Raw genomic sequence first — 16,261 nt, 5'->3', positions numbered from 1 at the left:
GAGAGAGGGAGGGGAGAGAGGGAGGGAGGGAGGGAGAGAGGAGGGAGGGGAGAGAGAGGGAGGGAGGGAGAGGAGGGAGGGAGGGAGGGAGGAGGGAGGAGAGAGAGAGGGAGGGAGGGAGAGAGGGAGGGAGGGGAGAGAGGGAGGGAGGGAGGGAGGGAGGGAGGGAGGGAGGGGAGAGAGAGAGAGAGGGAGGGAGGGGAGAGAGAGAGAGGGAGGGAGGGGAGAGAGAGAGGGGGAGGGAGAGAGAGAGGAGTCAGTGTGAGCCACAAGGCAAGAAGAGTCTGCTGTGGGAACAGTCTCTGCATGAATCTGTCAGGCACGTTTAAGCCTTCCTCCCCCAGCAGCAACAACAGAAAACTCTGGTTGTTTCTTGTCTCACTCTGCTGATGGGACCACCGCTCTCCGCACAGCCACACTTCCACAGGCACCGCACTCAGAGGATGCACCTTTTCAAGTACTGCTTTGGAAAACCGGTACAGATCATGGCTGGGAAGGGGTGGTGGTCATCTTGGTGGCTTTCTGTGTGGATATTTTTTACTACTGGTACTTGGCTACCTAGAAGGTTGTTTAGACAAGATGCTGCTGAAACGCTGAGGATTTCTTCTATGCAAATAGTTTTGTCACTGGACTACAGTGTTTGTGTTTCTGGGTATCTGTGTGGTCTGTCAGGGTGGCAAAAATCTTGTTTAGCTTGTAACTGGATGGATGATTGGTTGATTTGGTTTTGTTCGTTGGTAGCAGGCACTGATCTTTGAGGAAGTCAAAGAAGAATGAGTGTAAGCACAGCAAGATAACAGCAGATCAGTTTCTTACGGAATTGTGAGTTCTATTCTCTCATGGAACAAAACATGAAAGAGAATTCAGCAGTAATTGCATCTTGTTATTTTGTAAGAAACAGAAACTCTAGTATTCTATTTCAAGACTACTGTAACGATGGTTTCACTGATAAATCTATTTGTTTAAATCTTTGAGGTTGTGGTTCTAAAAGGTGGTCAGCTGTAGCTAGCTAGTTCTCTGACCCTCTGTTCTGTGTTCTCGTCAGAAGCCAGAATCCAGGAACTCGCGGGGCAGCATTGACCGGGAGGACTGCAGTCTCCAGGGGCCGGTGAGTTTTCCTTGGCCCACCTCTTGCTTGAGTTCATGCCCCTAGAGGGATGGACCAGGACGCACCCTGTCACACACACAAACACACAGGAAATATTGTTTTTCAATAAACCAATGTATTTATTACATTTCTCCATTTGAATTATAATAGGAAATAGATTTTATCTGAGTTTTATAGCGTAGACCTTAGTAGTGCACTGTATGTCGTGGCTTGTGGGACACAGTGCTTTATCTGAACCATCCCAGTCCCCCTAGGCTGAAGTGTATTGGGACTAGGGAGGTTGGGAACTAAACTGTGGCTACAGCCAGGCGTTTCTCATGCCATCCACACTCTCGCTCTGCTGCTGGATAATCTTTAAAAACAGGCGTCAGCTGTAGAGCCCCCACAAACCAACCAGACCCATTTACACAGTAATTATAGAAGTCTACTGGGCTGACTGGGACTCTTCTCTAAGAAGAGGAAGCATTGGAATGCGAGGAGGAGAAGAAAACACCAGAGTTTTTTCAAATAGAGTGAGAGAAGAAGAGGGTTTGGGGAGGAGCTGGAGAAATGTAGCTGGGTGAAACATGGCTGTACTTGGCTGTGTGCCTCGGAAGGTCTGAGATATGTAATGCTGCTACCCACAGAGTACCCACAATAACACACAGACTGGGCCATGGGAAGCCCTAATCCTGAGTGCTGTTGGAAAAGCACGTTCAGCCAGCCAGAAAAGTGCCAATGTGCCTTTCTAATCACTTGTTTGTGTTTCTATTTCCCCTCAGACGGGAAACCAACACATATACCAACCAGTGGGACTGGGGAAACCAGGTAGGACGATCATCAGCACAATCTGTCACTCCACAGGCTGGAATGTCAACATGTGTACTAAAAGTGACACTCCTCTGTCTCACACTCTTTCTCTCTCTCACATATACTCTCTCACTCATATACTCTCTCACTCTCCCTCTCACACATACTCTCCCTCTCACACATATACTCACTCACTCACATACATACAAAAACATTAACTATCTTCCCTCTCTCTTTCCTCTCAGAGCATGTGGCCCCTCCTAAGAAGCCTCCTCGTCCTGGAGCCCCCAGCCACCTGGGCAGTCTGGCCAGCCTCAACCCTGTAGACAGCTACAACGAGGGGGTCAAGGTACAGCAACACTCACACCACCAAGACAACACTGTCTTAATGTATTATTCCAGGGTCACCGTTACAGCAACAAGACAACACTGTCTTAATGTCTTATTCCAGGGTCACCGTTACAGCAACAAGACAACACTGTCTTAATGTCTTACTCCAGGTTCACCGGTACAGCAACAAAACAACACTGTCTTAATGTCTTATTCCAGGGTCACTGTTACAGCAACAAGACAACACTGTCTTAATGTCTTATTCCAGGGTCACCATCATAGCAACACATCAACAAGACAACACTGTCTTAATGTCTTATTCCAGGGTCACCATCATAGCAACACATCAACAAGACAACACTGTCTTAATGTCTTATTCCAGGGTCACTGTTACAGCAACAAGACAACACTGTCTTAATGTCTTATTCCAGGGTCACCATCATAGCAACACATCAACAAGACAACACTGTCTTAATGTCTTATTCCAGGGTCACCATCATAGCAACACATCAACACGACAACACTGTCTTAATGTCTTATTCCAGGGTCACTGTTACAGCAACAAGACAACACTGTCTTAATGTCTTATTCCAGCGTCACTGGTACAGCAATAAGACAACACTGTCTTAATGTCTTATTCCAGGGTCACTGTTACAGCAACAAGACAACACTGTCTTAATGTCTTATTCCAGGGTCACCGGTACAGCAACAAGACAACACTGTCTTAATGTCTTATTCCAGGGTCACTGTTACAGCAACAAGATAACACTGTCTTAATGTCTTATTCCAGGGTGACACTTACAGCAACAAGACAACACTGTCTTAATGTCTTATTCCAGGGTGACACTTACAGCAACAAGACAACACTGTCTTAATGTCTTATTCCAGGGTGACACATACAGCAACAAGACAACACTGTCTTAATGTCTTATTCCAGGGTCACCATCATAGCAACACATCAACAAGACAACACTGTCTTAATGTCTTATTCCAGGGTCACCATCATAGCAACACGACAACACTGTCTTAATGTCTTATTCCAGGGTCACTGTTACAGCAACAAGACAACACTGTCTTAATGTCTTATTCCAGCGTCACTGGTACAGCAATAAGACAACACTGTCTTAATGTCTTATTCCAGGGTCACCGGTACAGCAACAAGACAACACTGTCTCAATGTCTTATTCCAGGGTCACCGGTACAGCAACAAGATAACACTGTCTTAATGTCTTACTCAAGGGTCACTGTTACACAAAACATAGCCTGGTGCTAGATTTGTTTGTGCCATCTTGCCAACTCCCATAGGAGGCTGTCTAGGAATTGGCAAGATGGCACAATAGATCTGGGACATGACTCATACCTAGGAGTTGCAGGTCCTAGAGTTTCTCCTGGTTAGGTCACATGGTCAGGGAAAAGTCTGAGTCTGAACCACCACCATGACGTTGTATGAGAAAGAGACCATTACTTCAATATTGAGACAATGCATGTGCTTTTGACTGCTATGAGTTGCTGCAGCTGTTTCAAGCATGATTTCTCTTTCTCACCTGGCCATCACCACTTCCTTTTATAAGTTCTTACATAAAATACGTCCTCTCAGTTTATTCAAGAGCTGTGAGAACTTGAACCTATAGCCAGATTCAGAGTAGAATGGGATCTGAATGGAAAAGCTCTGAAAACATGTCAGTATTTCCCCTGGTTCACCAGGAGCCCAGGCGGGTAAAGTTGCTCCTAGTCGGCAGAACAGAACAGGGCTCCTAGATCAGCGCAGCTCTGAAGCCCTCTCTCTCCGTCTCTCCCCCTCCCAAGTCTCAGACAGCACAGAGCAAGGCTAGCACAACCCAAAGCCCATCTCTCTGACAGAGATGGTACTTAGACACATGGACAGATATAGAAATACACACGAAAGACACGTAGTGGATACACACACTTACACAAGACTCACACACATACACTTATCTGCACTTGGAACACACACTTACATGTACAGTGCATTCGGAAAGTATTCAGACCCTTTGACTTTTCCCACATTTTGTTATGTTACAGCCTTATTAAGTCAAGGGCTCTGAATACTTTCCAAATGCACCGTACATACCCAGCACCATTCTTGTCCATGGGAATCTAAAATATACAATGACTGTCCCAAAACATAAAAGGCAGTTTTTTTCCTGGCAAGCTATCATTCTCATGGGGGGGTTGGTGGTTATTTTTTTTACCTTTTATTTAACTAGGCAAGTCAGTTAAGAACAAATTCTTATTTTCAATGACGGCCTAGGAACTGTGGGTTAACTGCCTGTTCAGGGGCAGAACGACAGATTTGTACCTTGTCAGCTCGGGGGTTTGAACTTGCAACCTTCCGGTTACTAGTCCAACGCTCTAACCACTAGGCTACCCTGCCGCCCCGGTTAGATAAAGATCCTCCCACCCTGACCCTACCATCCACCCCTACACCGCCAGGGTCGCGACCTTTCTGCCACACAGCCCCACCCAGAAAGACGCTGCCAAGCCGGCCCAGAAAAGGCCCACGGTAAACCACACTTTCTGGGCTTTTATTTTGGATCCTAGTTATGCAACAACCGTCCATTTCGAGAGAAGCCAGTGAAATGAAGACTGTTGGAATGGAGAGAGTGCTTTTTCTCTCTCGTAACATTCCAAGCAGGCAGTTTGAAAGGAGACCCTTAGCGAGGCTGCTCTTCTTCTAGCTCTGAAAATAAACCCCAATTAAAACAGAGGCTTGTGGGGCCTCCCGGGTGGTGCAGTGGTTAAGGGTGCTGTACTGCAGAGCCACCAGAGACTCTGGGTTCGGCCCAGGCTCTGCGACGCACAATTGGCCTAGCGTCGTCCAGGTTAGGTAGGGTTTGGCCGGTAGGGATATCCTTGTCTCATCGCGCACCAGCGACTCCTGTGGCGTGCCGGGCGCAGTACGCGCTAACCAAGGTTGCCAGGTGCACGGTGTTTCCACACATTGGTGTGGCTGGCTTCCGGGTTGGATGCGCGCTGTGTTAAGAAGCAGTGCGGCTTGGTTGGGTTGTGTATCGGAGGACGCATGACTTTCAACCTTCGTCTCTCCCGAGCCCGTACGGGAGTTGTAGCGATGAGACAAGATACTAAAAAAACAATTGGATACCACGAAATGGGGGAGAGAAAAGGGGTCAAATTAAAATATATATATTTTTTTCTAATTGAATAAATGTAAAAAAAACAGAGGCTTGTAGTACAGTGGAGTATAGAGAAGCCCAAGGAAAACACAGTGCTTCCTAACAAGACAGAACCCAGTGAAATCCAAAGCTCCCATCTCACCGTCTTTTGATCATGAAGCATGAAATGCTTGATCAAAGGTTTTAGACTCCCTGCTCAGTTGGCCCAGCGAAAGCTAATGAACAATACAATACAGCAACTCTGAATACGATAGAGTGCAGACCTTTTGATCTTTTTCTCACTGCAACATCCAACTAGCACTCAGACCTTTATCACTTGAAACAGATTGAAACAGGAGATACTATCTCAACCCATTTTCATTTTCCATTGCAAAGTGTTTTAAAACGGTGTGCCCTAATGAACACGACCCTATCTGCTTGTATTGTGTTGATGCATTGCATGCGTTGCCTCTTGCCTTCTGTTCTGCAGTGTTAATCCTTTCTCTCTTCTGTTTTCCCTGCATCCCCCTCTCCCCTCTCTCTCCCTTGTTTTGCCTCTGCACCAACCTACTGTTGTTGCCCTTTAGCCCTGGAGGGTAAGAGCTCTGTGTTTGTCAGTCACTGTCTGACCACTAGGGAGCGCTCTGATAACACATTCTCTACCACTGTACAGGAGTCATCAAACCTTCTCAGCATAGTGGCATTGGCCTTAAGATCACTTTACTCTCCCTGAATCCTAACCGTAACCATTAGAGGGGGCAACACAAACTGGTCCTAGATCAGTGTCTAGAGGCGACTACTCCGGATGAGGCCACTTCATCCAGGCCCATGTTCTAAAACCAGTGAGGCTTGGCAAAGAAAGCCATAAACAAAGCAAATCTAGTATTCAGTGGCAGTCATTTCAGTAATGACCAAATGACTATTGGCTTGTTTGTCAGTCACAGTACTAATGTCAAATGAATTAGCGGGAGAAATAATAAATATATTTAGGCCACCATTGATGACTCTCTTCCCTGTGGTATGGTGTGATGCATGTTGGGCTGTGTAGTCATAGTTACCATTACTAACTGTAGTTTAGTAGATTATAGTACACCACCATCTGCCTCTTTTCTGGACCGTGGCGTGTGTGAGTGTGTGTTTGTCTAGATCTCTGTTTTGGGTTGTCCAATTCATCATACGTCATTCACAACCATGTTCAGAGATTGTATGCTCTCATATTGTGAATCGAGTTACAGTAATTCTGGCAAATACTGCCATCTTGTGTTCACTTTGTAAACTACTTGATTGATCTATAAATTGCTGGCTGCTAGTGGTTACAGAAACAAAACCATTTTAGCTTTACACCACCTTGTGGTTCCAGTGGGTAGGGCAGCTGGAACACTTCTGTTCATGCACTCATCAAAAATCAAGTCAGACAAAATCACCTAGCTTATTTTCTCTAGAACACTGACACTCAATTGGGTCCCATTAGATCAGCATAATCACACATTTTATCATAATAGATTCACTGTAGAATCACTCAAATTATTTGAAGCAGAAAGATTCACTTCCCTCGCTATGTTGAATGTGAACCAACTCATCCCCATCTCTGTGGTGTGTAGATTCAGCCTCAGGAGATCAGCCCTCCCCCCACGGCCAACTTGGACCGCTCCAACGACAAGGTGTATGAGAACGTGACAGGCCTGGTCAAGGCTGTTATAGAGATGTCCAGTAAGATCCAGCCAGCCCCTCCAGAGGAGTACGTCCCAATGGTCAAGGTAAGGCTATAATAATATAAGCCATTTAGCAGACACGATCATCCAAAGTGACTTAGTACATTTGTTACATGTTGGTGGTCCTGGGAATCAAACCTACTATCCTGCTGTTGTAAGCACCATGCTCTTCAAACTGAGCTAGAGAGGACATGAATGATAAGTTTATTGTTGAATCATTGTCATATGTTGGTGATCATTCCTCAAGAGGGAATGGTATTATTTCTCAGCCATTGCAGCTTTGATTTATATTAATGATATCCTGGTTCTTTTTTTCCACAGGAGGTGGGACTAGCTTTGAGAACCCTATTGGCCACAGTGGACGAGACCATACCAGTGTTACCAGCAAGCACACACAGAGAGGTGATTAACAACTCTTCATTACAAATAAACATATTGCCTGTCTGTTAATACTCAAGACTGTTGTCCTATTGTGTCTGAGGACAAAATAAGTTATGTAAAAGACAGTTGTCTATTCTTTAACTCCTGTCTGTCTCTTCCTCTGCAGATTGAGATGGCCCAGAAGCTCTTGAACTCTGACCTGGCCGAGCTGATCAACAAGATGAAGCTGGCCCAGCAGTATGTCCTCACCAGCCTGCAGCAGGACTACAAGAAACAAATGCTGACTGCTGCACATGCCCTGGCTGTGGATGCCAAGAACCTGCTGGACGTCATCGACCAGGCCCGGCTCAAGATGATCCATGCCCAGTCCCGGGGGTCACACTAGCCCCCTCCGGCTCCTAGCTCCCTGGGCATGGAAGAGAGTCTGCTGTGGAAATAGAGCTGGTTGGTTTCAGCTCCCATAGCAATCATAGACTGCACAATGTCACAAGTCAAGACTGCTCAGCTCACACCTCGATCAGAGCTCCTGATACTACAGGACAGAGACTGAAGTGGACACTCGACCTGATCGTACCCTTCCTAAAAACTTTTTATAGACTTGTGTTTTGTCTGTCGCTGCACTCCAGGATCCCTGAATGGTTGGAGATCAGTTACATACAAACTCTTGTTTTATTAGATCTGGCTGCGTCTCGTTTGTGCAGATTGTTGTTTTTTTATCCAGAGGTGAAGTTCAGCTTACGTCAGATGTCTTCTTCCAGGTGGCTAATAATTCTAATTATCACAGATGAGGAAATAGATTATATTCTAACTGGAACATCTGATCCATTGAAGAACTACAAGCTATAAATGATTAACATTGTGTTTCTGAGAGATCAATGTTAAAACACTTACCTTCCCTATCACAGCATATAATGCTCATCCCAACACTCTCCACTAGAATGATATATTTTGGAAGCTCATTTTTTAATTCTCTTAGACTCAGGCACCTCTCGACACAGCGAATAATAAAATATATTTCGTTTTACCAAACATGTCACATGCCACTTTTTAAGTTAACTAATAGTAAATATACAAAAATATATTTTTCAGCATTTCTGGGATTTAAATGTTATAATGAGAGGCGCATTTAAGTTCCACAGTGAAGATGAACTATCACGTGCCAAATGATTTGAATCATCCAATAGTTTGGCAGTTAAAAGAAACCTGTCCCATTGCTAGCCATTCCCTTATCAAACGTTTTGTATATTTAAACCAGGTGCTCTATTCAATCTGGATCAATAAAGCGTTAGATTGCACAATAGAAATGTATTTTCAGATTTAGCTGACGCTCTTATCCAGAGCGACTTGCTACCCGCCGCCCCAGTAATGCTGAACTTCCACGATACGGATTGAATAGAGCCCTAAGTTAAACCTTTCTGCTTCTTTGGTTTCAACCCCATTGCCTGGGTCATTTTCATTAGGGCACACTGTAGCAAAACATTTTGCAATGGAAAATAAGCGTCACTTAATGGACAACTTCAGGTAGTCCCTACTTGTTCAATTTTTTGTTTGGTGCCCAATGAATGACCCTGGTTTACAGATTCTGCCTCTCCAGACTGTTAGACCTTAATGTCCCTATCATGTGTACAATCTCAAACTGCTTGTTTTGGGTATAACTTATTCTCAGGAAGAATAACCTGTACAGTTCCTTAAACTAATAAAATGTATCGTTCTTTGTCTTCAGAAGTATGTTTTCCTTGTGTGCTGTGAAATATAATGGGTGTTGATTTCAAAGGGTAAACTATTCCTCCCATTAAATGATATTGTTTACAGGTGATCCCATAATGCTCAAAGGAAACCACATATTGCCAGTTCAGTTTCTTTCATTTTATTTGTTACAAAAACTGGTTTAGTCGAAAAGACCGAAGCCCATGTCGTCATCGGAACCCTCCTCTGACTCTTCCTTCTTCTCCTCTTTCTTCTCCTCCTCCTTGGCTGTAATGCAGGAAAACAAGGTATGGCATCAGTACACGTACCATGAAAGATCCTCCAAGTTAAAACAGGAATTAAATTGACAAATTACCACAATGTCTGATTTAGGTGAAATAAACCCATTGGTGACAACCTGGGTAAATAAAGGGAAAGCCACTGCTGTAGTGGAAATCAGGCTACTATCATCGGCCTGGCCGGTGCTTGCAAGCACCAGAGACGTTCGTCGTGGGCATATAACAGAATAAAGAACTGATAGTAGTAAGCGCTGGCTCAAGAGACCATGCTCATATTTGAGTAGTGATGAGCAGAGTTTTGGGACATGCCCACTGTTGAACACATTTCCTATACTGCTTAATGACTAATGTATTTTTATTGTGCATTTGAGAATATGCTACGACTGGCAGCTTTGGTGCTGGGAGAGCTGTATGAGGAAAACGGATTATGTGCACAAGCACAATACACATCACATCTAATTTTAGTCCAGTCCGAATCTGCAGTGTAAAATTAGTTTGACAGGTGCTGCATGCAGTTTGAGCAAGAAAATAAATGCTGCATATATTTCATACGAATGGTCTATATGTATCAACAAAGCTATTCATTGTTAATTAATTGTAGTTAATCACCAAATACATAAGTTTAATTAAATATTCAAGAAAGTACTGTGCCTAGGCCTATTTATGAGACGTGGGCTCTAAAAGTGCATCCCCAATTCTCCACCGAGCTGAACTTTTTGGAAATGGCAAGTTCACTTTCTCATCCATAATGCATCTCTAGTGCAGTGCGCTGTTAAGCAGCTCACAGCAGGATTGGGGGAATTTTCATGAGGGACATTGAAAGTGGATCACTAAAATAAAGATTATGATCGCACTCAATTTAAATATGGGGACATCTACACATTTGGCAGCCAAGCACGAGTTATCAGTGTAGCTTATAATTGTCTAGACTAGAGGTTGACTGATTATGGTCCTCCAATAATCAGCATTGAAAAATCATAATCGGTCAACCTCTAGTCTAGACAATATATAATAATGACAATTACAACACTGAATGAACACTTATAAATGAAACATGTTCAATTTGGTTTAAATAATGCAGTGTTGGAGAAGTAAAAGTGCAATATGTGCCATGTAAAAAAGCTAACATTTAAGTTCCTTGCTGAGAACATGAAAGCTGGTGGTTCCTTTAAACATGAGTCTTCAATATTCCCAGTTAAGAAGTTTTAGGTTGTAGTCATTATAGGACTATTTCTCTCTACCATTTGTATTTCATATACCTTTGACTATTGGATGTTCTTATAGGCACTATAGTATTGCCAGCTTAATCTCGGGAGTCGATAGGATTGAAGTCAAACAGCACAATGCTTGAAGAGCTGCTGGCAAATGCAGGAAAGCGCTGTTTGACTGAATGCTTACGAGCCTGCTGCTGCCTACCACCGCTCAGTAAGACTGCTCTATCAAATCATAGACTTAATTATAATATCAGAAATACGAGCCTTAGGTCATTAATACGGTCAAATCCGGAAACGATCATTTTGGAAACAAAACGTTTTCTTTCAGTGAAATACGGAACCGTTCTGTATTTTATCCAACAGGTGGCATCTTTAAGTCTAAATATTGCTGTTACATTGCACAACCTTCAATATTATAATTATGTAAAATTCGGGAAAATTAATTACGGTCTTTGTTAGGAAGAAATGGTCATCACAGTTCGCAATGAGCCAGGCGGCCCAAACTGTTGCATATACCCTGACTCCGCTTACACTGAACGCAAGAGAAGTGACACAATTTCCCTAGTTAAAAGAAATTCATGTTAGCAGGCAATATTAACTAAATATGCAGATTTAAAAAATATATATATACACGTGTGTATTGATTTTAAGAAATGCATTGATGTTTATGGTTAGGTACATCGGCGCAACGACAGTGCTGTTTTTGCAAATGCGCTTGTTAAATCATCACCCGTTTGGCGACGTAGGCTGTGATCCGATGATAAACAGGCACCGCATTGATTATATGCAACGCAAGACAAGCTAGATAAACTCAACCATGTGTAGTTAACTAGTGATTATGTTAAAATTGATTGTTTTTTTTTTACAAGTTTTAATGCTTGCTAGCAACTTACCTTGTCAGTCTGCCACGCATTCTCCTCGTGGAGTGCAACGTAATCGGCCATAATTGGCATCCAAAAATGCAGATTACCGATTGTTATGAAAATTAGAAAACGGCCCTAATTAATCAGTCGACCTCTAGTCTAGACATGAATATATTCATGCCTTGAATAAAAACTCCAGGTTTCTTTCACAAATTAATTACGCAACCAACTGCTCTAATAATACTATCCCTGTCCAAACAAGGCCTTCGTTACCTGGTGCGTCTGCAGCAGGTGCAGCGCCTCCAGCGGCAGGTGCAGCTCCACCACCTGCACCCACGTTGCAGATCAGGCTGCCAATGTCTACACTGGCCAGGGCCTGTAACACATACAGGAAGCAGGATAGGGTCAGACAGTGTAGCCTTTACACATAAATGACTAACACATACCTGAGTATAATCATTTACAGAAAACAACTAAGAGGCATTGCCACTGATTTCTTTAAAAGCAGCTCTCACACACACCACAGTAAACTAGTAGAGACGGAAGGTCTTACACCATAGATATAAAGGAATGTGTGGATGACACTGAAGGAATAAATTGGAAGCTCCACAGAGGATTCGCCAATAACAAATGCATAACCCTGTTGTATATGTGTAAGGTGATGGAGAAAAGGGCTTCACTCACCTTGGAGAACAGACTGGGCCAGAAAGGCTCAATCGTCACATTGGCAGCCTTGATGAGAGCCATCAGTTTGTCTTCCTGCAAACACATGGAGAAATATTAGATTAGACATCACAGACCCCTACAACCACGAAGCCAAAACAACCATCAGACAGACTGGTGTTGTTTAGCCTTTGTCAAGTTAGTACACAAGTAAGCTGGCGACTGGGAAGAAACCACAGCCATTGGTGGCTGCCTTCATCGCATTCACGTGACCGTTTACCAGCGTTAACATGCTCAAGTTAGCGCCAAGAAGATATGGGCAAATAAATGTGCCGAATAGTCAACGTTGGTTAGCTAGCAACTTGCCATAAACAGATCTGACTAAGGCACCGGGGTTAGCTAGTTTGCAGGCTAGAGTAGCAATGCCTCAAGCAACAGCACATTGTTGGCTAGAATAGAAGACTCATGGTGGCTGCGGCACTGGCTAACTAACGTTAGCTAACGTTAACTGATAACATGTTAGCCAACTACTGACATTGCTGACTAGTAAGCTATCCGGCTAGTAAGCGATCATTTTGGACAGTTACCGGCAATTATATAACTAGCGTACTCTCACTTCGTATTCACGGAGGCACTACCTCGGCACTAACGATAAGAACCAGTCTTCCAAATCTGCCTGGTTAGATACAGAGGCCATAAAAGGCGCCATTTTGGTAATGAAAGCAGGACTTACTGTGACCGTGACTTCATCATCGTGGAGGATGAGGGCAGAGTAAATACAAGCGAGTTCAGATACAGATGCCATCTTTCTATGTATATTTTATAGTTTGGGCGTCGGATGCCTAATTTTGGTTGTGCTAGTCGCCGGATTCAGGGCCTTAGCTTCAAAAGAAGAACCAAGCACCTTAGGCACGTTGACTTACTACTTAGACTTTAGCGGAAAGGGAATGAAAAAGGGCGGGACATATGTTTATATGTCGATAAACGTCACTTCTATGGGAGGAGTCAATGCAAATGTATACCAGTTGTAGAGCAAACATAAAACCAGTTAACTTTTCTTTTTTTTTTTCCCCAAAGATTCATCTTTGTTTATTCTCTTCACATAGGGCCAAACTATTTACCACAGTTATTTAACACAATACAACACATCACAGCCAAAGCCATAAAAATAAAATACATACCTTTTATTACCGCACCACATTGTCACATTAATTCAATATAAATACAAACAATATATATGAGCGCTGTATTAGTTTGGTAAATAAAATATACTGTAAATATTAAGTGAAATTGTTGCCTATTGTGCTGGAGGCAGGCTATGCCTGAATTCCCCCATGCTATGAGGTCATCCATTAATTCTCAGAGCAGCCAGAGAATGCTGAGCACAGCATGGCTAAAACACACAGCCAGAGTCAGTAGTGTGCTTAGCCCAACACCAGTCGCTCCGTTGATGTTACAAAGGTTACTGGAGCAGCAGGTGACTTGGTTCCCATTGCCATTCGCATCCACTGAGGCCCCTGACGCTGCTCCTTTGCAGGTCCTTGCACTGGCGCAATACTTCCCTATGGCCTTTATTTTGCCTGTGGATGGAAAAGGGAAATAATGCATCTTTACTATTTTAAACTGGGTCCTTCGAGCCCTGAATGCTGATTGGCTGACGCATACCACATTTATTTTTACTGCACTAATTACGTTGGTAACCAGTTCATAATAGCAATAAGGCACCTCAGGGGTTTGTAGTATATACACACACTTCTAAATTTTCAAATCTGTTCACCAGGTATGGTTATTTGTCTGGAATAGACTACCATACAAATAAATAAGCTCCACTTTTTCATGTATTAATTCACCTATCAATTCCCCTCTCCATGGGATCAATGCATTTCTACTACTATTAGGCTACTGTGATTGGTGTCACTTAGGTTTCCAAGTTCTCTCACCAAATGTGTCCACAGTGGTCATGCAGGTATCAAGGGGTGACTGGCAGGTTTGGGATGACTGGTTGCATGCGTCATTGGTTGTGGTGGAGCTGCACACATAGCACTTCAGAGCATCTATTTTAAATATGAACAACATAATCTTTCTCCAAATTTCTAAAAACTGGTGTGGCAAATGACAAAAACATGAATGGAACGTATTCCAGGTAGTTTTTGTTTCAGCTATAACATAAACATTACAGTCCAATGGAATGCTGTGCAGTTGGTCTGTCAACTTGGTTTCAGTATGAGAAATATCAGAATGAAACGTAAAACATTATTTGAAAAAGCTAGAAAATGGAATTGGCTCTCCATCTAAGCCCTAAATAAGTGTATTTGTTGTAGTAGTCACATTATAAGATATGAATTCATATGAAATGACCTACAACTTATAGAACTAAGTAACATGATATAAACCAATGCAAGAGCTCCAACATGAAAAGATCAGAATAGTAGACTACTCCATATGGCAGAAATCAGCATCACCATGGATTGGAAATAAAACATTTCATAGATATGAACAGCAGTTTACCTGAGAAAGGGCTGCAGAAGCTCAGGAGGAGGAGAACAGTGATGATTTCCATGGCTCCGTGGTGGCAGCACTTCTGACACGCTGGAACACTGGGACACTCTCTAAAGAAAGATCTACCCATATGAAGAGACACTCCTTCCCTTTGTCCTTAAAGTATCACCTGAAGGTAGTTGCACTTAACACGTGACATTATGGTGTGGTTTAGAGATGTATCTTATTATAGGGGTCACTGAAACAATAGCAGGAGCATCATTATATCACACAAGGTCAAGGTTCAAAAATGGGTTCTCAATTCGCTTGTCTTAATACGCTGAACAAAAATATAAACGCAACATTTAAAGTGTTGGTCACATGTTTCATGAGCTGAAATAAAAGATCCCAGAAATTTCCATACTCACAAAAAGCTTATTCCTCTCAAATGTTAGTGAGCATTTCCCCTTAGCCAAGATAATCCATCCACCTGACAGGCATACCAAGAAGTTGATTAAACAGCATAATAATTACACAGGTGCACCTTGTGGTGATGACAATGAAAGGCGACTCTAAAATGTGCAGTTTTGTCAGACAACACAATGCCACAGACGTCTCAAGTTTTGAGGGAGTGTGCAATTGGCATGCTGACTGCAGGAATGTCCACCAGAGCTGTTGCCAGAGAATAGAATGTTAATTTATATTCCATAAACCGCCTCCAACGTCATTTTATAGAATTTGGCAGTATGTACAACCGACCTCACAACCGCAGACCACGTTTAACCACACTAGTCCAGGACCTCCACGTCTGGATTCTTCACCTGAGACTAACCACCTGGACAGCTGATGAAACTGAGGAGTATTTCTGTCTGCAATAAAGCCCTTTTTGTGGGGAAAAACTTAGTCTGATTGTCTGGACTTGGCTCCCAAGTTGGTGGGCGTATGCTCTCCAAGGCCACCCATGGCTGCGCCCCTGCCCAGTCATGTGAAAGCCATAGTTAAGGGCCTAATGAATTTATTTAAATCCTTTTATGAACGGTAACTCAGTAAAATTATTGAAATTGTTGCAGTGTTCAATGTTGTCCTGCTGTCTTTCATCATGTCTGTCATACCTTTCAGTTTGCAAAGGCATGTGATACCAACTGACATCAGTAAGTAGGGTGAAACTCTGTATGTGTTTGTGTTTGTCTCTTAGTTACAAGGCCATCATCATCACTACTTTACTTTCGAAACTGGTGGAACGAGATAATGTCAAACGTTTGCCAACTAGTTATATGTTCCGGGTCCAGCTCTAAGGTGTGTTTATGATACAATTATTGCATCTGTATTTGTATACATTCCATCTGTCAGTGTCTTACCTTTTGGCAAAGATACTACTGCATTTATTCAGGATCCAAAATTAAAGACAGTGGTTGAACAACAATCAAAAATACCAGCAGAGATGAACATATTTTTTTCAGTTGCTGTTATTCATTCATTTCAAAAACTGAATTCAGAGAGAGAACCAGGCCAGATTGGCCTTTACTTCCTGTTGCTCAGCTGTTCGCCTGAGACTGATGAACCGTTGACATTACAGCGGTCAGTCTGACCTGGTTCCACCCTAA

General features: G+C 43.0%; 2 protein-coding genes across 29 annotated transcripts in view; one reads left to right on the top strand and one right to left on the bottom strand.

Moving 5' to 3' along the window:
* The window catches only part of ptk2aa (protein tyrosine kinase 2aa), a 163,712-nt gene extending 154,536 nt beyond the window's left edge, over positions 1 to 9,176 (top strand). For 14 of the 27 annotated variants that reach the window (XM_031788847.1, XM_031788842.1, XM_031788841.1 and 11 more), the window contains 7 exons: positions 1,046 to 1,108; positions 1,870 to 1,915; positions 2,143 to 2,246; positions 5,949 to 5,957; positions 6,963 to 7,118; positions 7,395 to 7,475; positions 7,621 to 9,176. In XM_031788847.1, coding sequence (XP_031644707.1) covers positions 1,046 to 1,108; positions 1,870 to 1,915; positions 2,143 to 2,246; positions 5,949 to 5,957; positions 6,963 to 7,118; positions 7,395 to 7,475; positions 7,621 to 7,839 — 678 coding nt within the window. In that variant the 3' untranslated portion in view covers positions 7,840 to 9,176. The remainder of the gene's footprint in view (positions 1 to 1,045; positions 1,109 to 1,869; positions 1,916 to 2,142; positions 2,247 to 5,948; positions 5,958 to 6,962; positions 7,119 to 7,394; positions 7,476 to 7,620) is intronic. The other 13 variants (XM_020500111.2, XM_020500110.2, XM_020500113.2 and 10 more) reach the window with 3 other exon arrangements.
* A 122-nt stretch (positions 9,177 to 9,298) lies between these two features.
* rplp1 (ribosomal protein lateral stalk subunit P1) lies at positions 9,299 to 14,228 on the bottom strand. Of its 2 annotated transcripts, none has more exons than XM_031788853.1 (4): positions 14,120 to 14,228; positions 12,201 to 13,759; positions 11,790 to 11,892; positions 9,299 to 9,428 (listed from the first exon to the last, which is right to left on the bottom strand). In XM_031788853.1, exons 2-4 carry the CDS (start codon positions 12,285 to 12,287, stop codon positions 9,343 to 9,345), a joined length of 276 nt encoding a protein of 91 aa, XP_031644713.1. In that variant the 5' UTR covers positions 12,288 to 13,759; positions 14,120 to 14,228; the 3' UTR covers positions 9,299 to 9,342. The 2 variants fall into 2 exon arrangements, with proteins under 2 accessions (XP_031644713.1, XP_020355709.1); XM_020500120.2 differs by lacking the exon at positions 14,120 to 14,228 and having other exon boundaries at positions 12,201 to 12,275; positions 12,913 to 13,140.
* Positions 14,229 to 16,261: the final 2,033 nt, after the last annotated feature.

This window comes from Oncorhynchus kisutch, linkage group LG14 (assembly GCF_002021735.2).
Source record: "Oncorhynchus kisutch isolate 150728-3 linkage group LG14, Okis_V2, whole genome shotgun sequence".
Taxonomy (NCBI): domain Eukaryota; kingdom Metazoa; phylum Chordata; class Actinopteri; order Salmoniformes; family Salmonidae; genus Oncorhynchus; species Oncorhynchus kisutch.
Note: the sequence above shows the minus strand (reverse complement) of the source record. Positions and strands in the feature narration are given on the sequence as shown.

Coding starts and splice junctions, on each gene's coding strand:
- rplp1 (XM_020500120.2), bottom strand. CDS start 12,984: ATGGCATCTGTATCTGAACTCGCTTGTATTTACTCTGCCCTCATCCTC. Junction 12,276..12,912: donor ATGATGAAGTCACGGTCACA/GTAAGTCCTGCT, acceptor ATGTGTTTGCAG/GAAGACAAACTGATGGCTCT. Junction 9,429..11,789: donor ACCTGCTGCAGACGCACCAG/GTAACGAAGGCC, acceptor CCTGCATTACAG/CCAAGGAGGAGGAGAAGAAA.